Source organism: Monodon monoceros, unplaced genomic scaffold, assembly GCF_005190385.1.
Source record: "Monodon monoceros isolate NGI ecotype Baffin Bay Population unplaced genomic scaffold, NGI_Narwhal_1 Super_Scaffold_6, whole genome shotgun sequence".
In the NCBI taxonomy this organism is placed as follows: Eukaryota; Metazoa; Chordata; class Mammalia; order Artiodactyla; family Monodontidae; genus Monodon; species Monodon monoceros.
Genome location: NW_021703783.1, coordinates 40,387,854 through 40,415,565, shown reverse-complemented (window position 1 = coordinate 40,415,565; position 27,712 = coordinate 40,387,854). Strand labels below are relative to the sequence as shown.

Sequence of the window (27,712 nt, the reverse complement as noted above, 5' to 3'; positions counted from 1 at the left end):
CACTTAAGCATTAAAGTGAACTTTAAAGATCAGATTTATTTGGAGAAAACAAAAAACCCCACAACCTAAAGGATGGGATTTTACATCTCAAGACATCTCCCAGGTATTAAGTCTACAGATTACAAATCATTTTCATAGAAGATATTTTTGTACAAATTTTACATGTATTGAGGAGCGGGTCATAAATCCCTGTTTGTTTTAACAGGGTGGCAGGGTACAGGAATGGGGGAAAAAACAGCTTTTTTGGACACATCTATTTGGAAGCAGACATGAAGAGGGCAAACGCTACTTTTTCATCATCTATAGCAAATGGTTAAAAAAAAATACCCTCTCAACCTTGGGTATCTCTAAAAGCCACTTCCTAGCTACTACCCACTCCAAGCCAATTATTTAAAGTTACTTCACTTGGTATGTCTTTTATGTCCACTGGGTAAATGATTCATTATGCTCACTGCTGCAGCACTCATAAACCAACACCCCTGCACGGCTGTAAAGGGTCTAACCTAGGACTGATGCGAGAAGAGACCAAAGTGTCTTTTCTCTGCAGGTACCAATATTGCCTGTAAGGACACCATCTGTTGAGCTGACAGTACCAAGGTGCACATAAAAGCAGGCAAGTAAAGCTACTGTGTTGCAAGAGAAGCCAGGACCTTGTGAAATTGTTCTTCTCCATTATCATTTATTCTCTCAAGGGGATGCTAAAAAAAACAGAACCAAAAAAAACACACATTGGTCTAGGCCACATTATAAATCCAAACATTGGTGTGGGATTTCACTTGGAGAGAAGGAAACTTTTGTTTTTTAAAAAGCCCCTCAAACCCCAATCAAGGTTGTAAGAAAGGCTCCCAATTTAACCACCCTCGCTCACCACCTAAGACTGGTAATTCTTAAGTTTTCTGAGGTGTAAAAGGGGTCAAAGCAGCAGGAGCACAAATGGCTGGAGGGAAGGAGTGTCAAAACATGAAGGAGGCAAGATTTGCTTGAGAAAAAGCAGTGATGATTCCTCATTGGACAGCTCCCAGGGGCTCTAGAGAATGCTTAGGAGGCCAAGTATGTGACTTAAGCAGAAGCTGCCTGTAGGAAGGTTAACAGGAAAGATGAACATAAGATGATGACAAGAGTCTAAATTTTTAAAGCTCCAAGATTTCAACAGAATGTAGATATATTTGAACTTTCAGAAGGGACAGTGTTTAAGAAAGGGTGAAACCAGGACACATAAAAGACCTGGGAATTCCCACAACCCCTAAGTGCTTCCTGCTCCAGGAGGTAAACGATTATGTGTTTACTGGAGGTCATACCATTTTCCCTGTTACTGGTGCAAAATAATTCATCAAATCCCCAAGCTTCTTTTCAAATCACGATTTCCCCATTTACTTTGGTCACCAAACAGTCCTATTCTTCAGTGGCCTGTAGACTCACTCCCACCTACCCCCCTGGGGGGCACAAATGAAGGAACTCCCCCTTAGGCTGGCCCCAGTAACTCAGAATTAAATAAGAGGTGGGGCTGGCAGCCTCCTGGAGACTAAAACAACATCAGAGACTAAACCTACCTTGCCAAGAATGGAGAATTTATTCAGATACTGTTTGCTAATTCATGTATGCCACAACAGGATAAGAATTAAAGGTAGAAACCTCACACTCTTCCTTATACCTGCCTACTGCCCAACTAGATTCCAGACACTGCATCACTATCACTGCCATCTTGCTAAACGGAGGCCCCTAGGCACTAATCACAGGCAACTGCACGTGTCATAAAAATGCACCACAACTTTAAACTTACAGCATTAAAAGCTGTACGTCTCTCTCTGGCTACATTGGTGATTCTCCAGTTAGTTCAATATTTTAAAGGCTGCAGCAGCATGCAAAAGAATTTCATTTTCTTTTTAAAAAAAAAAAAAAGTTAAGAAAGGTATCCAGGAGATGGTGAGTTTTATTTTATCTTGTCTGGATAGAGGTTTGATTTGCTCTCGAATGTTCCCAGGTGGTGAGAGACTAGGAGAAAGCACAGAATGCAGAGGTCTATTCGGTATAATCGTCTCCCTCATTTTCATCTTCACCATCAACGGCAAGAGCAGCATACTTGCTTGCAGAACTGAACTTCTGTAATAGACACGATCGATAAGAACAAGCAGCAATGCCTATTTCCAACCACTCTGTTTGCAGCCCCAAATGTACAGGATTTCAATGGCAAAAGTAAGCTACAAGAAGTTGAGGGCAAGTCTTTGACACTCACAGAGGCTGGATCTTCAGCTTTCTTTGGCTCAGGTGCAGATCTGGAGTCTTGATCCTTTTTGCCATCTTTCCTGCAGAGACATGAACAACTTTAGGAGAGGACTCACCCAACACTCACAGGCAGCTCTGAGGTACTGAACAGGCACCTCCAATCAACAGTTCTGGCTCTCTGGACATTTTGTAATCTAGATTCTCAGAATTGTAACTGACTATATTGGTTGACTTTAATGGGTTCACAGTGGGAGATCTGGCAAGGCTTGGAGAACCAAGAACTTTCTCATACAAAGACACAGGTATCTAGCATCAGATCAAAGATTACAAATGAGGAGGGAACACACGTACCTATCTGACTCCTTCCAGAGGTCTTTGTTCCCTCCATCTCCTGGACCACGGCTGGAATTTCCACTTTGGCCTTTTGGGGCACTCACCCCATCTACTTTATTTTCATCTGCTTGAGTGGAGACACAAAAATAAATGGAAGTCAGTAAAATAGACACTCTTCCTCTCCCAGGTTTCCCTTAAGCTGAAGAGAAGTGTGCCCATATGTACTGAGGGAAATGAAAACTACCCCCAATCCAGATTTCCTTCCTAAGCCCCTCTTCCCTTCTATTATCAGACACAGGCACACACACCGCAAACAGGATCCACTAAAAAATCCCACTGTGGGGTTATGCCATCATGAAAAGCAAAGTGGAAACAAGGCCTGTGATGCTGTGTAGTGACCTTGGCCTTGCAGATGGCAACACTTCTAATCTGGACTGAGCATGTCAATTTCCTTCCGATTCTTTTTTTTTCCCTTTCAAAGAAACGTTCTACCGGGAAAGGGCAGGGCTCTATGTTTTCTCCAAAGAGGCCACTCCTGCCCTCTACTGGAAAGAAAAGGCAGACAATCAAAGAACCTTTAACACAAAAAAATGGGTGCAAAATACAATGATATTCAGTATTTTGTGACTCCTCTATGGGGACTTTTTTATCTAGGCCTCTATCTGGGCGAATAACCTATTCCCCTCTTGGCCTTACCTTTCCTTACTGGTCCTTCCTCAGATGGTTGAGCTGGAACTACTTTCCCTCCACCACTAGAAGGAAAACATGTAATCACATCCATCAGCTATCTTAGGGAAGGAACAGATAAGAAACTTCTACTTCAAGTGAAGTTTTACAGAGAACCAAAAATACATACTTAATGCTGTGAAACATTAAAATATGGGAAAGCAACAATGAAAGCAATTATGTGAACTTGACCAAATGTCATGTCCTTTAGAATTATTATAGTCATGCTAGGTTAATCTTATCCCTCTACTTTACAAATGAGAATCCTAAAACTTAGGGAAGTGATGTGACCCCCAAGGCTGTACTGCCAGAATGTGGCATTGGCGGGTTCTGATTTATAGTGTGTGCAGATTGAGTCACCAAAGTGATGTTAACCAGCTATCAAAACTCCAGAAAACTGAACCACCGGCACACCACAGAATTTGAACTATGACAGCAAAGATGGCAGAACTTATCAGATGCCATAAGGCCAGTACCCCACAGGGCACCTTCCACCATGATAGCACAGCACTGAAGAGTCTATAGCCAACCAACTGCTATGTTTCCAAGCTGACTCACCTTGTAGGGGACTGCTGCTCTGTGTCTGAGCTCTGAGATCGAGCAGGAGGGTTAGAACTTCGCTTCACCCAAGCATTCTCCTTTGGTGGAGGGGCTGGCATTACCTTTAGAGGCTGTTCAGGTTTGGGAGGCTTAGAAGTTGGAGACTGACAGTCTTCCTCTTTATTGGGTGTTTCATTTTCTAGAGACTTCTCACTCTCTCTCCTTCGTGCATCTGTGAAGTCAGAATGGGAAGGTCAAAGCATCAGGAGAAAAGGGCTTATTGGACAACAACCTATTAAGACCTCAACAGAGTAGCAAACGGTCCACATCCGAGTTTACAGCTTTTCATCATTATTCTTTTTTTTTTTTTTTTTTTTTGCGGTACGCGGGCCTCTCACTGTTGTGGCCTCTCCCGTTGCGGAGCACAGGCTCTGGACGCGCAGGCTCAGCGGCCATGGCTCACGGGCCTAGCCGCTCTGCGGCATGTGGGATCTTCCCGGACCGGGGCACAAACCCGTGTCTCCTGCATCGGCAGGCGGACTCTCAACCACTGTGCCACCAGGGAAGCCCCTCCATCATTATTCTTAAATACAGACCTGAATTTGATTCCCAATAGATACAATTATCCCCAAACTGGTTTCCAAATGTCCTCTGGCGAAAATGTTTTACTGATGCAAGAGAAATAGGAAAAATAATGACACTCCAAGGATAGCTATCTGACCTCTCCTAGGAATGAGAATTCTTTATTTTAGGATTATCATCTTTCTGTATTCTCCGTGTTAGAACGTTGGTACTTGAAGAAGGATACATATATGTGTGTGAAGGGGACCTACAATGAAATTGTAAACTCGAGGAACCACTGATCAACTTCCACATAGAGGCTCAATGCACATGTGCACACACACCCATAACAAAAGTCTCTTCTGGTACACATTTCTCAGACTTTTCAAAGCAGATGTGAAAGTCAGATCAATCTATACTAATACTCCAAAATCTCTGCATAATTTGGTTATGGATGGGTTATGGAAAAGGGCAATAATAAGATACCCATCCTGGTCTGACTTACTTCTGCCAGATGTGGATGAGGTCCCCGTTTGTGATGACTCACTTCCTGTCCTCGATCGTTCCTGAGTTTCTTCACTTCGCCAGCTTGGGTGTCTGTATAAAAGAGATTTGACAAAATACATCATGTCCAGCTCAGTGAAGGCCACCGTGGACCCATGCCGACCCCTCAGGAACTATCGCTTATTAATATTTTATCGTGCTGGCTTTATTTATGTGTGGGTGCACGCACCTGTCTCTTTTGCTCAAACCGTTTGAAAGCAGCAGACATTAGCATTCTTTGGTTCTAAATACAGGTATCCCCTGCTTTTCCAAAGTTTCCTTTATGCCACTTCACTTTTACAGAAAGATCCACATATGCTGCTGCTAACCGAAAGAAATCCAAAGAGGATTTCTGCTTTTACATAACCTACATAATCTACAACTCTGCCCTCCCTTAAGTGGTAACACAATTCCGCAAATTGCTCAAAACCAGGCCTAGCTTTTCAGCGTATTATAGGAGGTGTCTACGCTATTGGACGTCATGCCATCTTTTTAATAATAAACACTCCTTTACACTATCCTGAAATAACAGATAATATAACCAACATACACACAAATAAAAATAACTGGAAAATAATTTACAGCCTACACTTAGTACCAGTGAAAACATTTTGTCTACTCCATCCCTAATAACTTGAAAAGAGGTAAATCCATTCACCTCACTATGGTGGAGTTTTACTCTACACAATAAAGCAGGGTTTGGCAAATTTTTTCTTAAAGGGCCAGATAAACTTTATTTATAAAAACAGGTACAGGCCACAGTTTGCAGACTCTTGTATTAAAGTACCACCAGGGCCCAGGAGGCCTTTCGAAAATCATGAGGGATAAACAACAACTCTTCATTGGGTAAAGAAACTTTCCCACACGCTGCAGACCACCTAGCAGCCCCACCCCACACACACTAATGCTAGTAAGTGACAACCAGTAACACCCACATGAATTTCCCAAGTGCCCCGTGGGGATGTAAGCCCCCCATTAAGAATCACTGGACTGGGGACTCCCCTGGTGGTCCAGTGGCTAAGACTCTGCACTCCCAATGCAGGGGGCCCAGGTTCCATCCCTGGTCAGGGAATTCGATGCCATATGCCACGAATAAGAGTTTGTGTGCTGCAACTAAGACCCGGCACAGCCAAATAAATAAAATAAATAAATGTTAAAATAAAGACTCAGGATTAAAAAAAAAAAGAATCACTGGATTCATGGATGTGAAATCCGTAATACAAGACAACCTCACCTCTCCCGAGGCCGTCGTTCTAGTTTTGGCTCATCCAGCTGACGCTGCAGTTTCTCCTGTTCCTTCTGTAGCCGCTCTTCTACTTCTCGTTCTCTAGCAGCTGTGTCAACAGGCTTTGCCCCTCCAAAGATAGAGGCTGCTCGACTGGACTGGGATGTGCTAGCAGAGGAATCATCTTCCTTAGGAGTACTCCGAGGCTTTAGGTTCAGTTTGGGTCTTTGGGGGGGACCTAAGTTAAATGAAACTCTAAGTAATAGTTTCTGAAAATCATCAGAAGCCGAAGGCTGAAAGCCAGATTTCCAGACATACCTCTTACGAAATGCTTTTTGGGATTCAGATTAGTGAGTGGCCTAGCCAATCCAGCAAAGGTAAAAAGGGAAATCATTTAAAAATGGGTCCACTACCACATCCATGATGCAGTACCAGACTGAGGGAAAGACTAAAAACAGTAAAAATTTCAATGGTAAATTAAGCATTTATCATGATTACTATTACCTGTGGGAAATTTTTTGACTATGATAAGGTATTGGATGAAAACTATCTTGTTAAAAAATGTGGTCTGGAAGATGGATTGCTTCAGTAGGTTAAGACAAACTTGTAACAGTATGATGCGGAAGGCTCTAGTTCTTATATTATCTCTGTGTATAATATAAATTTGATGGTGATTCATAGGGCAAAGCATGCAACACCGAACATTAGAATATAAACTGTAAGGGAACCTGACTTCTTCCTGGATCCAAGTTGTCAGAATATTTCAAGATAAACCTGAGTGCTTCAAGGATATTGTATTTCTCAAAATCAGTGTTTATTCTAAGTACTTCAGACACAAAATACATAGAAGATATAAAGAAAGCCTGTGTACATCAACCACCTGACACCACAAAAACCACTGAAGCCTCCCGATAACATGCTTAGTGCTGCGCTGTCTTCTCATAACTAGTATGCTGAATTTGCTATCTATCATTCTTACGTGTCTTTGGTCTTTTACTACATATCTATGCATCTGCAAACAAAGAGGGTACTGTTTAACAAGATTTAAATTTTCTACAAGGGTTTTAAGCTGGTAGTTTATATAACTTCCGAGATACATTTTTCATCTGTATAACCCTGCAAAGAGCCCATTACCTATGTGAACAGGGTACAACTGGGGTCAGAAAGAGGAACTCATTGAAGTCACACAGCTAACACCTGGTGGACCAAAGAATGAAATCCACATTATTGAAGCAACTCCACTGCTCCTCCCACTATGGTACACAATGTCTCCTTCTTCCTTTGGTAATTTCGTTTACCTACTCAACAAATAACTGGAACACCTATATTTCAGATACCATGCTAACATCCGGAATATGATGGTTGGGTAGTTTTTGTGGAAGGGATGGAGACAACACTGAAGAGGTACAGCAGTGAAGGCCCTTGTACGTCAGAGGTACAAAGGGGTATCTTTCAGGCCATGAAGAGACAAGATACGGTTTTAGAAGGAGGAGAATAACCTAATTAGATATCGTTCCAGAAAGACTACTTGGGCCAATGTGAAAATGGAGTGAGGCAGGGAAATGTTAGTAATGTGGGCATAGCAATGAAGTCTGAACAGAGATAGTGGCAGTGACCCTGAGGACAAGGGGGGCAGATCTTAGAAGGAGTGGGGGGTTTGATCATCAGGGGGGAAGGGGGGCTGGAAATCAGGTGTACAGCCATTGGGGGAGGCAAGAAATGGCATGAGAGGCAAAGGTCAGTAGTCAATGAAGACTACATCTGAGCCTCGACTTTTCTCACAAGTAAAGGGAAGACGATAACTGTACATCTACCACATAGAATACTTAAATAATACCTGTATGAGCACTCAGGTCATTGTTGGTGCAGCATAAACGCTCAATAAATGTTAGCTATTATTTCCAGGTTTCTTGCATGGAAATAGAGGAAACAGGTATCATCAACGCTTTTAAGAATAAATTTTAGGGACTTCTCTGGTGGCACAGTGGTTAAGAATCCACCTGCCAATGCAGAGGACACGGGTTTGAGCCCTGGTCCAGGAAGATCCCACATGCCGCAGGGCAACTAAGCCCGTGTGCCACAACTACTGAGCCTGTGCTCTAGAGCCCATGAGCCACAACTACTGAGCCTGTGTACCGCAACTACTGAAGCCCGTGCTCCTAGAGCCCGTGCTCCGCAAGAAGAGAAGCCACCACAATGAGAAGCCCGCGCACCGCAACGAAGAATAGCCCCCGCTTGCCACAACTGGAGAAATCCTGTGTGCAGCAACCAAGACCCAACACAGCCAAAAATAAATTAAAAAAAAAAAAGAAAGCCATTGCAATGAGACACCCATGCACCGCAAGGAAGAGTAACCCCCGCTCGACGCAACTAGAGAAAGCCCGTGCACAGCAACGAACACCCATTGCAGCCAATACATACATACATACATACATAAAATGACATCACTCAAGTCAGAACAACAAATGGTGGCCATTTATAATAATTTTTGAGAGGTCAGAGTTGTAACACAATATATGTTTTATATAAATGATACAATATCAGGGGCATAATTTTAGAATAGGTACACTGACATCTCACCATTAATTAATGAGTATCAACTACTTGGTATCAATGGCATTGAAATAAGCAACACCTGGTTTTTAACCCACAGTGCCAACCAATTACTGGCTATGAGACCCTGTTTTGAGTCTCATTCCTTCACTTGAAAAATGGGTCTAAAACAGCCTATTTTAAGTGAGATCATACTATAAGAATGTCTGGCAAATGTTTTTTCCTTTTTCCTTTGTTTATTCAATATAAATTTTTTTTTTTTTTTTTTTTTGGTACGCGGGCCTCTCACTGCTGTGGCCTCTCCCGTTGCAGAGTGCAGGCTCCGGACGCACAGGCTCAGCGGCCATGGCTCACGGGCCCAGCCGCTCCGCGGCATGTGGGATCCTCCCAGACCGGGGCATGAACCCGTGTCCCCTGCATTGGAAGGCGGACTCTCAACCACTGCACCACCAGGGAAGCCCCAATTAAATTTTAACTGAAAAAATCTATATGCTAAAACAGGTTAGAACTAGACTTTATTTCCATTATGTCCATTTTTATCTGATGCTCTTTCCATTATGTTCCGATGCAACCTTTACTATGTGTAGGTTCTATCTGTGCCCACTTAAGGGGTCTGAAACATAACTGAAAAATTCCCAACCAGTTCCTCTAGCGGTTATGCCCCATTAAGTAAGCAAAAGCAAATGATTACCTCTATCATCTCGCCTATAATCATCCCGAGAGTAATCGTCTCTGGAGCTCCATGACCGGTCATCTCGTCGTTCATATCTGTCTTCATATCGGTCCCCGCCTCCTCTGTAGTCGTCATCCCTACGGTACCCACTACCAAATGCTCTTCTGCCACTGCCTATCCTGGAATCGTAGCCTGTAAACATATCCCAAATTGTGATCATCACACTGGAAGGGAGAAGGCAAGAAAGGAGTTCTTAAAAGAAAGCAATTTAACTTAATTGTGTTTTACAACGACCTCTATCATAGTCTCTGCTGCCTCGGTCATCATAGCGATCTCGGCCCCCGTATCGATCCATGTCCCGGCGTGGGCCATCACGGTAACTGTCCCGATACCCATCACGGTATCGGTCTGAATCGTAACGATCTCGATACTCTAGAGAGGAAAGAGACAGGTAACGTCATTCCTTTTTCTTTGACACATACTGATAAAAACAAACATAGCCCATTAGGTCAGTTTGTTTTCATGACTTCATATTCACTGCTGTGTCTGTTTTTATTAAAAAAAAAAAAAAAAACGCATTATATCCAAGGTAGAATTTGTATTGAATTAAAGTTTCCTTGGTATTTATTTTAAAAAGTTCTCCACTACTTCAATAAATGTTGCTGGGTTAACAATTTAGGAGGGAGTTAGGGGAGAAAAAATCTCTATACAGTAGTACTGCCTTATGTGTGGTTTCACTTTTTGAAGTTTCAGTTACCTGTGGTCAACCAGTCCAAAAATTTTAAATGAAAAATTCTAGGAATACACAATTCGTAAGTTTTAAATTGTGTGCTGTTCTGACTAGCATGATGAAATCTCGTGCCGTCTCCCTCCAACCTGCCCGGGATGTGAATCATCCCTTTGTCCAGCATATCCACGCTGTACAGTACAGGACAGTAAGATATTTTGAGAGAGAGATATCAGATTCATGTAACTTTTATTACACTATACTGTTATGTATAGGAAAAAACATAGCATAAAACATAGGGTTCAGTAATATGAGGTTTCAGGCATCCAGGAGGGTTCCTGGCATGTATCCCCACAGATGAGGGGGGGCGGGGACTACTTTATATCCCATAATGAACTTCCAGGATTAAAGATGTGAATACTAAAAATGTAAGCACAAAGCACCAGAAGAAAATATAGTTGGAATCTTTCATGCCTGATACCAAAGAACCAAAGACTACTTAAAAAGTTTAGCATGGGGGGAATTTCCTGGTGGTCCAGTGGTTAGGACTTCGTGCTTCCACTGCAGGGGGCCTGGGTTCCATCCCTGATAGGGGAAGTAAGATGCCGCAAGCCACGTGGCCCGGCAAACAAAAAGTTTAGCACAGAAAAACAATACACATACCACAAATCTGAGAGGCAAACAAAATAAGAAAAATATATGTAACATATGACAACTGGTTAATTACCTGTTACTGCTTAAGTAACAGAAACTAAAAGGGGACATTGTTTTCTACTGCCCAAATGGAAAGGTTAAAATAAATGATACATCTTGTAGTGGCAAAGTTTAGCACAATAAGTCAATTCCTACTCTGCTGAGTTAAAAATAGTTCAAAGGCCTTGAAAGTTGTTTCGGAACTATATACTAAAAGATTTAAAAAACATGTATACCCTCTGGGCCAGCAATTTAATTTCTAGGAATTTAACCTGAGCAAGTAACTGGACACATTATACAGATATACATATAAGAAGGTTCTTTGGATTGTTGTTTATAATATTAAAATCGTTGCATGCTATTTAGCTTCAGGTGACATGTCAGAAACCCAGATTTTTATATGGAAAAAAAAAAAAACCCTCACTGTCTAAACATGAACCAATTAAAAAACAAAACAAAAAAACTTAAAAGACATTTTGAGTTTAATTGTGAGTAGGCCTAAGAAGTATCTTAGTTTTATGACAGCTTCCTTTTAAAACAATGGTTTCATTTTGCAAAGGACATCACTTTGTCTACGTGAACATTCATCCGCAGGTAGTTTAAATTTTAAAAATTAAGGGACTTCCCTGGTGGTCCAGAGGTTAAGACTCCACGCTTCCAGTGCAGGGACAAGGGTTTGATCCCTGGACCGGGGCAGGGGGGATGCAGACGGACAGGGGGACGACACTAAGACCCCACAAGAGGCTTGGCGCGGCCAAACAAAACAGGTCTTGAATTTTATCCTTGTCATCACATGTATGTTATGCTATCAGATATTCCATTATATAGACAAACCACTACTTAGTCATTTCTTTACTCAACAGAAGGTCCTTTCCATTAAAAAAAGAAATGACACTGTTGAGTCTTTCTTCATGTATTTCAATAAAGTTGTAGCATTTTCTCCACAAACGTTTTACAAAAGCTTTTATTGGATTTAGGTGGTGTGTGTAAAAGTTTATCCCAGCTCCTACCCCATGACATTCTCTACTCCCCTTCTCTAAATTACATTTTATTTGCATATTGTTTCTCTCCCCTGGTATAAATAATGTCCAACAAAGACAGTATTTTTGTCTGTTTTGTTCACTGCTGTATCCTGAGCTTACAAAAGTATCTGGCACGTGGTAGACATTTAGTATTTTTGAAGGTAATGAATTTTCTGTTATTTTAAAAGGTATCTTAAATTTTTTTTCTGCATCTACTGCTACCCTCCTCTTTATCTGCTATGGTGATCATCTACATTAACACATTTGTCCTATTACAAAACAACCCCCCAGAATACACAAGAAACTAACTAGATAAAAATGAACTTACTGTCTCCAAAGCTATCATCACCTCTTCTAGGTGGGTAGTCATCAAAGCTGTCTGTAGCAGGACGGGCCCTCCAGTCTGTATCTGTTTTGTCAGAATCCCGATTTCTATCGCGGCCAAAAGAACGATCATCCCTGTCTACAGATATATAAAATGAAAAAACACAGGTTAGCTCACAAAAACTTTTGCCAGATATTTCTCATATGCACAGAGGCCCCCTCCGGCCCCCACATACTGCACTTCTTGCTTACACCACAGCATCATCACGAAGTCGCCCCAGGCCCCATAAGTGTACTCTCCGACTCAACCAAGTGACTCCCTTCCTCACATTTATTCCTACTGGCTTAATGCTTACCTGTCTCATCTTCTGGATAGGCATCTTAAAATTTTTTAAAGATAGGCCAGGAACCCCCTGAAATATACATGAATGAGGCTCCTCATTCATGTATATTTGTCCAGTGTGCTGCTAGGTACGTAATCTACTTAGTATATATTTAACGTTCATCTAGGTCAAGCAGGGTTTCTCAGTCTCAACACTACCAACATTTTGGCCTGGACAATTCTTTGTTGGGGCGGCTGTCACACGCATTATAGGATAGTCCCTGGATGCTATTAGACATTAGGAGCCCTCCCCACAGCTGTGACAACCCAAATGTCTCCCAACATTGACAAATATCCCCTGTGAAGCAAAACCATCCTCAGTCAAGAACTACTGCTCAAGGTTAAGGTGGCCCCCACCATCTGCCTCTACTACAAGTTTCTGGGGAAGGGCACCTCTGCCTTGTCTTCCCAGGACCACGACAAAACAAAACATTCAGTCATCTTTCCTACCTTTATCCTGGGCTTGATCAGCAACGTCCACTCGAATTCTCCTGTTACCTAGAGACTGAGAGCATAGGACCATATTAACCAACCTTTTGCCCCATTATGCACAAATCCCATGAGTGACCTTGAACGTCTGGGCATAGCAGAAGCACTGGGGGAAGGAAGATAAAGGAAAAACACTGTAATCTAGCCAACACTACAATTTGTTGGCTAAAGAATCCTTTATAAAGACTTGAATATAAAATAACCCCTTAGAATTAACATTTAAGTTGGGCTTAAATGAATGTCAGGTCAATCGTCTTACTATTTTTATAAAGTCAAACCTCACAGAATAGATTTAACTTTTTAACTATCACAGGCAATTTGTCACATGTAATAAATTAAAAACATTTCTAGACAACTAGCTAAATAAAAGGTATTATTTGGGTCCAGGGCAATTATGCATTCAAACATTTATAGAGTCCCTGCTATACACCAGCAAAGTTGCATAAAGCATGGTCTCTGTTTATAATCTCAAGTTCTTTCACTCAGTATTACCTTACGATAAATCAGTTCCTCCAGGATACCCTCTGATTTCCCTTTCCCACATCACTGTTTATATACTTTGAACCCAATTATTTCTACTGATGATATTTTTCTCATTTCATAGTAGAATCTACAGTTGAAGAAGGATAACAATGAAATTTAGTTAAGAACACCTGAAATTATATTAAATACCACTATGATGATATCTCTAAATACAAACTAACTCCCAAGTCTGGACCATGACAACACTTTATTTAACAGTCAATTCAGCAAACTTCAGATAAATAACAATTGTATGGTATTCTTTTCCTTATTCAGACTGAAAGGTAAAAATTAGTAATGTTACTAAAACCTAAAATGATCTGAGAAGAAAAACTTTCAAACAACTTTTGCTTTTCATATATTTAACTAAATACATGAATTTTATTCCTATTTGACATCTGCTTCATATTATCATGGTGGTACTCAAGTTATGAGATAGGAAAAATATTTTAAGAGGAGTTGCTTTCAATCACGTCCAATGGCAGACATGGACCATAGAATTATGGCACAAATGGCATTGGAAATTGCCTTCTCAACGAACAATGAGATGTTTCTGGAATTAAAAGAGAAAAAAACAGCCTTTTTTTCTTTCGATATATAATCAGTTTGATTTCTAAAGTCACTCACTAGAGATAAAAAAGCAGTTCTTGGATTAGAAACTTCCATCACTAACAAGTAACTAAATGTTTCAATATCCTGCTCTGGCTAGCCTAGGAATCCCTACATGGCACCAATCACTTAAATAACTGTATTTCAATTAGATTTCATCTCCATCCCCCCTCATGTATTAACAGCTAAATCTCCTCTCCCCACAGAACCTCTAGTGTCTGGATTAAAAAACATCTACGGGCAATGTTACAAAGCAGGACTGAATGTTTACTGTCATTCTCCTGTAGCAGATTCCCAGGAGAGCCCTCTTAAAAATAAAAAATTACTTCCCTGAAAATGAGGTAACGTCTTTAAATACTAAAATAACATGATTTTTCTATTTGCCTTGATCTGGTCATATTATTTTGAAAAAGCAAAGCCACGGAGCTGAGGCAAAGCTGTGAGTGAACTAACATGAGATTTTATTAAGGACTTCGTGGTGGATTTCTTCACAATTTCCCACCTAAACACATTCCTGAATTACTAGGCCCTGCTGAACTTGCAGAAGGGAGGTGTGATGTGCTAGATGTTGAATGTTAACCGGTATATTGATAAATAATCCAGGCTTTTCTTCGTAGGTACTATGGGAACCTTCGAAATAGCTACTGACCTGGCCTAAAAACTATCAGTTTGATAAACACAAGAGCTGTTAGCTCCCAGCCCTCACCTCCCATCCTTAGTTTATTTACCTCTTCATTGAGGCTCAGGGCAGTGAACAAGGAATCCAGGTCCTCAAACTCAGCATAACCAAAACCTTTCAACCTCTCAGGATTGCTGGGTTCACGTGGTAAACGCACTGCACTGATCTAAGGAGGAAAGAAACAAAAAATATTTCCTAATTCAATGTTCTTGTTCATTTATCTTCTTCTTCTTTTTTTTTTTTACCATTGTGTATGCAGTGGATTTCTCTGAAGAATACCCAAGAACCTGGCTGTCTCCAGGAGGAAAACCGGTACAGAGGGATACAAGAGAGACTTCATCGTATACCCTATTAAACCTTTTCAATTTGAACAATATGAATTTAACCTTTAAAAAACTAAGGAGTTCAGTGTATTCCTTGTACCCCTGACTTCTGCTTCATTCTACATTTCTAGTTTTTAGTTGTTTTTCAATTAAGAGGAACTGCCTGTGTTCCACAATTAGTTTATTTCCAATTTTTGTCTCTCAGAAATTTGACTCAGTTTTTGCCAAAAAATTTTCTGGGCAGTATATTTTTTGGCAAGCTGACTTACCTGAGAAACATTACTTATTGTCTTCATTATTAACAGCTTGGCTGAATCAAACACTGGATTGTAAACCCTCACCATACTTACCCCTTCTGCCAAATTCTGAGATGGTAAACCACTGAATTGTACTTTTCACTTTTTATGTCTGTTTTCTTACTCTTTTTACTTATTTCTTCTTTTCTCCAATATTTTGCATATATTCAAGCTATCTTTTGCATCACTGATTTGATACTTTATTCTGGGCTCCTGAGATATAGATTTTGTCACAGTCGCTTTTAAATTCTAGTTTAACTCAACTTATGAGGAGAGCAGGAAAAGGAACAAAATAAAAAGGGAATAAAATAAAAGGAAGTAGCTACAGACCAATTCTAGAGCACAAAGGTGAAAAGCCTGAACAGGCCAGAGATTATTCAACACTCTACGGAAGAAAGAGGCTACTAGAGAGGAATCGAAAACAGGCCATGCTTCTAGATGTACTACATAATTAAACAGAGAGTAAAATTTGTAAGTTGTGATCAAAAATAATCACACAAAAGCCAGCTACAGAAGTTGATGGCCCATTGCAGAGAACAGGATCTAGTAAAGAAGTCAACCAACATAGCAAAAGCGAAGGAGGGTTGACATATATACACTAATATGTATAAAACAGATAACTAATAAGAACCTGCTGTATTCATAATAATAAAAAAAAAGCGAACGAGGGAGGGACTTCCCTGGTGGTCCAGTGGTTAAGAATCCATCTTCCAATTTAGCGGACGTGGGTTTGATTCCTGGTTGCGAAACTAAGATCCCAGGTACCGCGGGGCAACTAAGCCTGCGAGCCGCAACTAGACAGCCCAAGCACTCTGGAGCCCACAACTAGAGAAGCCCACATGCCGCAATGAAGACCCAACGCAGCCAAAATAAAAAAGTGAAAGAGGGAGCAGATTCTTAGAAGAAATCTAGTTTTTAATGTCTTCTCTTCAGCAAAGACTCTGGAGAAAAACTGAATAGAACTGGAAATTATTACTCATTCTTCCATCTTTGAAATCCTAAGTATTTTTTCATCAAAGTTTAGAAAAAGGATTCTTAGCACCTCATACTTTTTCGTCTTTCTGGAAACTTCTAGGTCAGTGTTTTCAAACATTCTGCCTTAAGCTTTTTAAGCAAGCCTGTGAATCCCATTATATGTGAACAGACTCTGTTAATAAAAACTACACATCTGCTCAGTTAAACGTATTCATATAAAAAATTAAAATGTAATTTTGATATAAGCCTGAATGTCAAGAACAGAACAGCTGAGTTCAGAGAAACTTTCTTCCACTTTCCAACGTTTAACTGGGTATGTCACCTTTAAATTTCATAGAGAAGGGATATATATTTTTGAGATTCTCTCTATACCAATAAGATATTAAATTTGCTGATAAGACTGTCCAACTGGTTTTGGATGAGAACATTCTCAGCCAAAGGGCCTAAACACCACTAAATTATGTGCCTGTTTCTTCCAAGTATAGACACAACCTCAGATCCTTTCTCAACACAGAAATTCAGAGACAGTCACTACCCATACAGTACCCTCCATATCTAGTTAATTGCCTAAAACCTTTACACTTACATTTAATCCTCTGAAGAATTCCTTAATGGAGTCTTCGGTCACATCATAGGGCAGGTTCCCTAGAAAAGCAGTGTAGGGTGGTGATTTGGGAAGACGGCTCCGGTCGATATTGGGTTCCCGAGCAGCCCGTGGAGCAGTGGGCAGGATGGAACGGTCAATTGGAGGTGCCCTATACACGTCATCATCATTACTATGCCAAGTGGTTGAAACTAGGATAGAAAAGTAGACATAAGAAATTAGAAGAAACTTCCCTTACTGCCACTGCAGAATAAGAGGACATATGCTAAGCGCCAAGTATTAAATAAGCTATATCAGGAAATAAACAGATAAAAAGGGTAGGGGGGTCAGCAATAAGGACCCTTTACAGACAAAATGCTTCTGAAATGTCAGAATCAGATAGCAATGCAAAGACTCAGTACTATTTACTGTCTCTTTGTTTCTAAGTATTTCAAGGCCTTTCAAGGCCCAGGCTTTTATTAACAGAATCGTAACTTATTCCTTATGCAGCAGAGAAATGAGAGAATATCAATCACTATTTATGGAATGTTACCGTGTGCCAGGTACTTCATATTCATTATATCCCAACTTACCTTTGTAATAATCATGTGAGTTTGTTTCCCATTTTACAGAAAAGGAAACTAAGATTTCAGGAAGGTTTTGTAACTTGCCCAAGGTCACACAGATGGTAGTGCAGTAGGATGGTAATCTTAGTGGAGCTAGGAGATACTGTCCCTACAGCACTGCCCATGAATTTGTACTTCAGGTACCAACACTTATGGAAAACATGATCTAGATGAAATTTCTTGTTACAAAAACAGGTCACAAAAGAAAAAGTATTCTTCCGTTTGCAATTAAAGCTTTCAGAGAAAAATGATGGGTGATCAGACTTATGTCATACCCAACGATTTTATAGCTCCTACCTGTTCCTGGCTATTTCTTGAAGGCACAGAACTTATTCAAATGATACCCCAATGACTCTTCTGCATTTTCCCACCATAATTCCTATTCCTATTCCTTTTCCTCAGACCAGTTCTGTTTACCCAGGGACGCCCTGACTTCATACTAATAGGTCTTAGAACAAATTATTCCTTGACTCTTGAGTATAAAGATCGTATAGGTTAATACTGCATATTACTTTATGAGGACATCACAGAATTTCAGACCTAAAATGAAATAATCTAGTCCTTACTTTACAAATGAAGAAAATAAGGTTTAAAAGGATAGTACCCTGAGAAAGCCCTGTTACTACAATAGCCAGAATTAGCACTAAGCTCTCTTGAATCACCACTTTAGCCCCTATCACAAACTCTTAGAGCCTAAACCTAAGATTCTACAAAATACATAAACATAAGATTGCAGGTTCTACAAAATTAGTTAAATTCCTTCCAAATTACACGTGAGAACAATTATTGTGGAACAGATTTTGTCTAGAAGGTAATGAAAATTCCAAACACGACGGAAAACAAAAGAAAAGTTACCATCTCCTTCTAGGTCATCTGTTTCATCAGCCCAGCTGACTGGTTTGGGGACATAGGTGCTTCCTCCACCAGTCCCTCCATCCTCAGCCAGGAAGTCTGTTAGGGAGATAGTCTTCCCCTTCTTATTCTTCTTTTTTGCTATATTAAAAGGGCCAGAGAAAGATTATTCATCAATACTTGGGTATTTACAGAGTTGTACAATGCACTATTGTTAAATGTATTTATAAAGAAAGCAACAATAAATGCCCATCAAAGGTTCAGATTGTGGTACATTTCTGTGAAAGAATTCCATGCAGATATAAAGGAGAAAGCACAATGTACTGGCACAGAAAGTCCGAGATGTGAAAAATAAAAAGTTACAGAATACATATTATGTAAGTCCCCCTTTCTTTTAAAATTTTTTTTTATTTATTTTATTTATTTGTATTTGGCTGCGTTGGGTCTTCGTTGCTGCGCACGGGCTTTCTCTAGTTGCGGCAAGCAGGGGCTACTCTTTGTTGCAGTGCGCGGGCTTCTCATTGCAGTGGCTTCTCTTGTTGTGGAGCACAGGCCCTAGGTGTGCAGGCTTCAGTAGTTGTGGCATGAAGGTTCAGGAGTTGGGGCGCACAGGCTCTAGAGGACAGGCTCAGTAGTTGTGGTGCATGGACTTAGTTGCTCTGTGGCATGTGGGATGTTCCTGGACCAGGGCTCGAACCCGTGTCCCCTGCATTGGCAGGTGGATTCTTAACCACTGCACCACCAGGGAAGCCCCTATGTAAGTCCCTGTTGTTTAAATATACATTATGCATACGGATGCAAAGGGGTCCAGAAGGGTTTTCAAACTTACTCTGGGAGTAAAACTGAGGTGGGGGCAGCAACCTTTATTTCCTACTATATTCACTTGTGTAGCATTTGAGATTTTTGTAGGTTACTACATTTATTGCTCCTGGGACACAAAGAAATAAAATAAAATCCCTATCCCTAATAATATATTCTGTATGACACCTTGGAGAATTGTTTGATACTCGTAAAATAACCACATGAGGAAGGAATCATTACTATCAATTTACAGAGAAGGAAACCAAGTCTCAGAGAGGTTAAATGACCATCCTAAAGTTACAGCGATATTAGATGGCAGAGCTAGAATTAAACCTAAGGTTTTGGATACCAAGTCTAGGGCTCTTCCCATGGGAGCCCCAGCCCCTAAGAAGCTTGTTATTAGTTCTATGGCAGGTTATCACAACCAGGGCAAACGTACTCACTGTCATTTGAAAGTGTTCAAATTGTAAGACTCATATACACAGCTCGATTTCTCTGCCCTCTAGGAAAAAAAAAAAAAAAGATCTCCTTCCCTACCTTAATACCACATATGAAGATGAGATATTATACTAAAGGGAAAACATAGGAAATCCCTAAGAACCAACAATTTAAATGTTTCCCATGGTTATGAAATCTTTAGGAATCTCTAAATGGCTCCATTTAGTGGCCTGACCTTGGCTCTTTAAACTCTCCAGTCCTCAGAACTTCTGAGATGGCACCCATCAGTAGCTAACGCAGAAGAGTTGAAAGGACTAACTGAAGTTCTAAAACTGGCCCCTGAGAACAGCTGCGACATAATTAAGACAAAAAACAAGGAGCTCTGCTGTTAACAAAGATCATTTTCATGGCTTTTATAATGATGAGTTCCTCCTCCATGTTCCAATTCTCAACAAATTTTCCATCCGAGAGGATGAAGAATCTGTAACTCGATGCACCATTTGCTTAACTGAATGAAGATTGTTCTCTCACCTGGTACCTGCCTTTCCTTTAAAATACCATTTTCAGGAACTAAAGACCTGCTTGCTACGAATGTTATGAACATTCTGGACACAATATGAATTAAATTCATATATAAAACAAAGGGAAAAGGGATACCTCAATCAAACTCTTATTATTCCTATGTTGGACTTGACCTCATTTTGCACACTGAGATTATGGTCTCAATGTGCAAACCAGACGAACTTGGCTGTTATTATACAGAGAAGAGATGGTCTTGAACATGAAGTTTCCAGGTCTCTCTCAAGTGACTTAACACTAACCCTGCTCCAAAACTATAATTTATGATCACCAGGCTATATTTTGGATCTATTATATGCTTTGAAAGAAAGCAGCTATGCAAAGTTTAAGTCCTATAGCACTGATACTGCTCCTAGCTCATATGCAAAGGCCTAGGGGAAATTTTAATTTGAATAAGACATAAAGCATACCTCTGTGGTAGAACGCTTATAATGTATAGGCTTATTTTAGTTGTCCAATTTAAAAATAAGTGTCTGGGACTAGTATGATGCTAGCTAGAGATCTTTACCTTCATGGGGCTTAATGTAGTATCATGATCTGTCTGGTCACTGAGAAAATAAAAATAGAATTGGTGGTCAGTCATACAATGAGGTCAAGTCCAACATAAGAATAGTAAGAGTTTGACTGAGGGATCACTTTTCCCTTTGTTTTATATATGAATCTAATACCAAAACAGCACAGTCTGGAATTAACCTGCCCTTTGGTCTGATTCTGGCTTACATCAATTTTCTAAATCAGAGTTTCTCAACTTTTACCCCTTGACTCTTGACAAACAAGTCTCACACTCTCCTTTAATGTTATCTGAAATTTCAAAATAATAAATATCATGACAAAGAAAAATATTAAAGCACTGTTTTAGAATGTCTTTTCAAATCATACATCTCCCTCTCCCCTGATTCTGTGACTGGCCCCTCCAAAAACTTCTGGCTGAGAATCACTGTGGGATGATGGACAGTCTTCAATTAAAGACAGGCTGAAATTCTTCCACAAGATCCCTAACTTCGTTTATTTAAATCTAGCAGCAGCATTGACTCAATCACAATATAAGCAGCAGATTTAAAGGAACAAGCCTTTAAAAAGTAAAATGAATAAACCTAAATGTTTGTTCCACTCTATTTTATTTCAGTAACCAAGAAACAATGTTATCTAAATCTTCCTTGAGCTTTGCTCCTTCAATATCTAGGTCCATTCCATGTTTAGGATTTCAACAATGTTCTCTTCTTTATAAGTAAAGCATCATTTAATGCTCTAGGGGTATCAATCCCTTGATACAATGATTGAACTGGTCCAACTCTTAGTTTTCTTTAAATCTTATGTGAATTGGTTAAAGTTAAACCAACCACCTGATAAACAAAACACATTCCAATTACTTAAGACCAAATCCACAAGGACTAAGAGGAAAAAAAAACATGTCCCAGAAATTTTATTAAATCCTCTAACTGCCTGCTTGTCTCATTACAATTGTAATTTATTCACTAAGTACTAGGTTCTTGTGAAGGTCTTTATATACTCATCTAGGTTAAAGAAAAGATCTTACAATTACAGTCTTTTTAATTAAAAAAAAAAGCTTTGTTATGACATATAAAAATAAATACTACAACTGATCAGCTTAACTCTGTTTCTCAATTTCTGCATCACTGACATTTGAGGTTGGGTAATTCTGTGTTGGGGGGCGATGGGGTGTCCCGTCCATTGTATGATATTTAACAGCATCTCCAGTCTCAACTTAGATGTCAGTAGCAACCCCCCCACCCCACTGTGACAAAAATGTCTCCAGGCATTGCCAAATGTCCTCTGGGATGGGTGAGACAAAACTGCCCATGATTGAGCACCACTGCTCTAAGTGGTAATTTCATATCAACAAATAAGTAGACAAACAAAAGGAAACGTTAGCCCTATATAAAGCACATCAGCAGAAAAGTGACCACATTAAACCAAGTCTTCAGGACTATCAGGCTGTAGCAAGTAAAAATGCTTCCTTTATTTTTCACAGAATGTTTTCCTGTTAACTCCATTGTATTAGTAATAAAAGCACCAACTGACAGACACTGGAGTGATAAAATCTATGGAAGTGCTGTTTTCCTTAAACAAAACAGAAGACACCTTAAAGTACTTTAATCAATAAAGCTTATTTGTTGTACAATGCAGCCCTACTTCTCCATCTTTCTTAAACTAGTATCTCTTATTTAGGAAGGAGAATTCACATAGCTCTTAACATTCAGATAAGTTGTCAAAAATTAAGTTTCTTAATTTTAGATCTTGCCAGACTAAGTCCCACTTACTTTACAGGGTTATCAAGTCTTCTGAATGTGTTAGCAACTACAGACTAGGAGGGCTTCCCTGGTGGCACAGTGGTTAAGAAACCGCCTGCCAATCAGTGCAGGGGACATGGGTTCGATCTCTGGTCCGGGAAGATCCCACATGCTGCGGGGCAGCTAAGCCCGTGCGCCACAACTACTGAGCCTGCACTTTAGAGCCCACGAGCCAAAACTACTGAAGCCTGCGCACCTAGAGCCTGTGCTCCGCAACAAGAGAAGCCACTGCATTGAGAAGCCCGTGCACCACAAAGAAGAGCAGACCCCGTTCACCGCAACTAGAGAAAGCCCACGTGCAGCAACGAAGACCCAATGCAGACAAGAATAAATAAATAAGTAAACTTATTAAAAAAAAAAAAGACTAAGTCAGAAAGTGTCATAAAAGCCCGTACAAAATCACAGCATTATTCATAATAGGCAAAAAACTGGAAACAATCCAAATGCCCACCAACTGATGAATAGATAAATAAATTGTAGATGTCTACACAACGGAATTGTCAATAAAAAGGAACGAGTATCCATACATCCTACAATATGGATGGATGAACCCTGAAACATGCTAAGAGAAAGAAGCTAGCAACAAAAGTCCACCCACTATATGATTCCATTTATATGAAACATTCAGGATAAGTAAATACAAAAACCCAGTAAGATTAATGGCTGGTGAGGGGAGAAGAGAAATGACTGCTAATGGGCAAGGTGTTTCTTTCTGGGAAGTGAATCCTGCCAGTCTCCAGAATTAAAAGCTAGTTAACGATCAACAAATATTTCCTTAAAGAAACAATACTGTACAAATGCAATCTACTCAAATACCAGAGTGCCTAGAACTGAACTAATCTGCTGATCAGAGCCCAGCACAAAAATATGTTTCATACAATGCAGTATCATGATGTTGAGAGGCTTCAACCTTTACTATGCTACTGTTTAGCAGAGTAGAGAATAAAGTCTAAGTCAGGACCAATAAGCTCCACCACCTTGACTCCTATGTTCAGTCGTTATGGGACCTCTCTTCTCTGTCCAACTTCTTCATCTTGACACAATCTGAGGAAAATGCCACACTGCCTTTTCCTTACCTCTCCACACTACTCAATTTGATCACTTACATAAAATATATAAAATAAGTGTCCAATACAACATCAGGCAGATAGATCACTACACAAAGTACTCGCAGCTTTTCTGTAAGAGAGGAGCTATAAAAATTCAAGAATAACTTCTTGCTTTGGGCATTTTCCTACCATTAGGACCACAGCAATATCCATTACAAATCTAAGAAACTGACTTTGGTGTGTGCACTTATAAATAAATGTACATACACATACTTAATTACAAACAAGCAGTTAAAAAACAAACAAACAAACCCCAAATCCTTAAGTTAATTCTTTCCCCCATGATCAGGAAAACAAATTCTAGGATGTTTTGAGACAAATACAATGTAGTAGGGTATCCTATCTCAAGCTATACATGGTATGTGACATACCTCAAAGCTGTATAAAAGTATATACATTTTTTAAAAAGTGACATTACTTAGAAATACAATGTTTTACCTTGGTACTTCTCTATTTGTACTTGAATTTTCATAAGGAGTTTTAACCTTGGCCTTCTGAATCTGGGTATCTTACTCCCAGAATAACAAACATGATACAGGAAGGGATATGAAAATAGGTTAATACGTGAACAGCATATAATAGCAACCACTGAAACTACTTTTCACCATAAGGGTCAGAATTGTATGAAAACAACCATTGGACACTATCCTCACCCCATAAAAAATAATCAAGATGACACATACAATTCTGGAAAGTGTTATGCAAATGAAAGGCCTTGTGTGGGCATAGATACACTATTTACAATCTCAAAGCAGTCTAGTCTCAAAAACTGTTAACCCATATCAAATACATTTGATACCCCATAGGTAAGGAGAGTAGATTCAATAGTCAGCTCTGGGACACCTCCTGTTCTTGAAGTTCAATAATGGGTCACACTGGATACTGGTATTACTGCAAAGAATTTTTGGGTCTCACTTAACAGTAAAAGAGGCCTATGAAGTTTTATCATGTATTTTCACTAAGAAAATGTAAGATCTGTTTTTTCAACAAGACACCAGGCACCCTCAAGAAGTATACTGAAAATACACTAATTTTACGGACTCATAAATACAGTCATGTGGGAATACTGGTCACTCAACCAAGTCAATGCAATGGGAAAGGATTCAAAGTGGGGAAAGAAATTTGATCGTTTCTCAAGGGCAGACTGTCAGATGCAACCTTGCACCTGGATACTAGCATAAGTGTAACTTACACATACTACACAAGCTAAAGATTCATGGAACCGAATGAAATGAGATGAGGGCTTCCAGGCAGGTAAAGTGGAAGAACAGGAGGAGGCCTCACTAAGTACATCCAGTTTAATCAGTCTGGATTTCACTCAATTCTGTAAAATGAAGGACAGATTGTTAATGGTGTCTTCCACCTCTAAAAATTCCACACAAGTTTTGAGAAAGGGAATACAGGCTTTTCTCTAGGTTATGACACTAAGCCATCAGGATGGCAAATTCAGGCCAAATAAGTAGTTCAGATGAAGCTCTTGGGCAGCATCCCAAACTTAGGATGACATGGAAGCCAACCTTGTTAGTTCCAAGTTGATAATGGAGAAGAGTGAGAAGTTTCAAAGATATCGACCTTACTCTGCCATCAGCACGCAGTGTGACCCTGAACGAATCATTTCATCTTCCTCAGATGGGAGACACCAATATCTGCCTATGTTATCTCACAGATCAAATTATACAACATACAAAAAAGTGCTAGGTCCACGTCAAGCGCTACACTAATAAAAGGTATTATGTTCAAATGCACCTCAATCTCCTCAAAGACATACATCTCTATGTAACAGAGGAAAGAAATCCTTGGTGAGAAATGAGTGTCCGGAGATAACAGTTGTTCAATAAATGTTTTGTAGAATGCAGGGTCATGCCAGGGAAAAGAGACCATATCTGCCAAACTAAAATTACTGCTACGAAATGTTGGCACAGCTCACTAAGTCCATCAGAAATGCAAGTAGACTTGCATGTCACTGATATTCCCTCCCCCAAAGTCTAAAAAAGAAATCAACTCCAACCACTAATATTCTAAAAGCACCCCCAAGCAGTTGTACAAATATCTTCCAAAAAAAAAAAAGCCCAACTCCACCACTGGGGCTATCAAAACTCGACCAAAATCAAAATGGAAGTTGTCAAGGGATCAGATCTTGCTCACCATTATATCTCCAATACCTAGAATCGTGCCTGGCACGTATATAGCTCACACTCAGTAAAAATGTTGACTGAATAAAACAGCCTAGAAGAAATGTAGGTCTCCACCCTGTTTCTCTCCTCCAACACGTGGGCGCCCCACACCGGGTTCCCCATCCCCATCTAACTCCAGTAACTTCAACCTCCAAACCTAACACATTTACCCTTGTAAAAATATAAGGGCCGGGTCACACTCTAACAGGGGAAGGTCAGAAAGTGGAAGGACCTAAAAAGAAAGCAACACAGGTGCGTAAACCCTCCCATCTGGGCTCTCGCGCGTGCTTTTAAGGAGCGCCCGTCTCCACTACCCTCGTCTCTTCTACCGCGCACGCGCACCGCCGCCTTCCCCCGCCCCTCCACCGACTCGCACTCGCGTTCTAACTGCCCCCCCTTTATTCCCTGCCCCCACTCCCGTCCGCAAAGGCCTAGCGCCTCTGAGACCTGGTCTAGTGTGCACCCGTCCGCGCGCCAACCGCCTCTTTCCCTCCACCACGCCTTCACGCGGACACAGTGCTTCACGTCTATGCGAAGGCCTCACGTCTCCCGCGGCTCTTTCTGCGCCTCCTCCTCACTCCAAGTCAAGCCAGAGTCCACCATTGCTCCCAAGTCCAACCTCGCGCATACGGGGTGAAAAGGGTGTGAGGGGGAGGGGAAGGTGTCCTTCCCCTCCCCCCAAACATCCCGAGGCGATAACCTCACATGGCCCAGCTGCCAGCCTGCCGCAGCCCCAAAATTCGAAGGGAAGCGGTGCCGCCCATCCCCCGACTCTAGAGAACCAATGGATCAGGGTCGGAGAGTCGCTTCGGACCCCGGTCCTTGGCCGCGCTCGGCCGCTCACTCACCTGAGGCCGCCATGTTGGGAGAGGGAGAGAGAACGCAAAAGACCCGGATGAGGCAGTCACGTGATTATAGCGAGCGCGTCGGGCTAGGAGACGCAAAACTGGGAGGGGGCGGGGAGGCCAGAAGGGACACAGGAGGCGGGGCGGCACTGCTCTGGGTTCGTAAAGCAGCGCGAGGAGGTGGCGCGGCGTTCGACGGGAAGACCTGCGCGACATGTGGCCAAAGGGGTGGGGCCCGGGCTGTCGCGAAACCCCGCTTTACGTAGGGCTACGCGCGGACGGGGGGCAGGGTCTGAGCCCGGGGCGGGGTCTCCTGATCCTCAGACTTCCGGGCGGTGCGGAAGGGGCGGGGCCGTGCTTGCAGGTTCCACCTCTCTGGCACCGAATGGCAGCTGGCTGGAACTCAGAATGGGCGTGCCACAATTGGTTTCCTGAAAGGGAAGATTTTGAGTTTCTTTGTAAATCGCTTTTTGTTAAAGCAAAACAAACCCAGTATTCTGCTTAAGGATGGTTTTAATTGGGCATGTTTAGAAGGAATAAGTAACAAATATTGAACACTTACTTGCCACGGGCTTTTACCTCTTTTAAGCCTTCATTTTACTGACTAAATTAAGTCAAACTCAGGCCCTTAGGATTTCACAAACGAGTGCCATCCATGCTTCCTCTAGCTAATGCTATATTTTTATCATAGATAGTAGTTAATTCAGTGAAAATTTTCATTGAGCGCTTACCATGTGTCAGGCACTGTTGTTGGCGTTTTGGGTACAATGGAGAACAAAACTGCTCCAAAGGATGTTACAGTTCAGTGAGACAATAAGCAGTGAATAAATAAAATATTAGAAATGATAAGCACTCTGCAGGTAATTAAGGTGACTTAATAAAAGTGATTTTGTGCAACTTTAGATTGCATGGTCAGGGAAGTCCTCTGAGGAAGTGACATGTAAACTGAGATCTGAATTACAAAGAGCCAGACCC

The 27,712-nt window shown here is 40.8% G+C and overlaps 1 protein-coding gene across 2 annotated transcripts; it reads right to left on the bottom strand.

Annotated features, from left to right (window-relative positions):
* Nucleotides 1–16: 16 nt before the first annotated feature.
* On the bottom strand, nucleotides 17–26,837 carry EIF4B (eukaryotic translation initiation factor 4B). Of its 2 annotated transcripts, none has more exons than XM_029205242.1 (15): nucleotides 26,741–26,837; nucleotides 18,483–18,620; nucleotides 17,005–17,213; nucleotides 14,874–14,990; nucleotides 12,976–13,030; nucleotides 12,148–12,282; nucleotides 9,672–9,809; nucleotides 9,396–9,569; nucleotides 6,161–6,389; nucleotides 4,889–4,980; nucleotides 3,841–4,054; nucleotides 3,253–3,308; nucleotides 2,575–2,683; nucleotides 2,234–2,303; nucleotides 17–2,100 (listed from the first exon to the last, which is right to left on the bottom strand). In XM_029205242.1, exons 1-15 carry the CDS (start codon nucleotides 26,751–26,753, stop codon nucleotides 2,020–2,022), a joined length of 1,830 nt encoding a protein of 609 aa, XP_029061075.1. In that variant the 5' UTR covers nucleotides 26,754–26,837; the 3' UTR covers nucleotides 17–2,019. The 2 variants fall into 2 exon arrangements, with proteins under 2 accessions (XP_029061075.1, XP_029061076.1); XM_029205243.1 differs by having other exon boundaries at nucleotides 2,575–2,680.
* Between the last annotated feature and the right edge of the window lie 875 nt (nucleotides 26,838–27,712).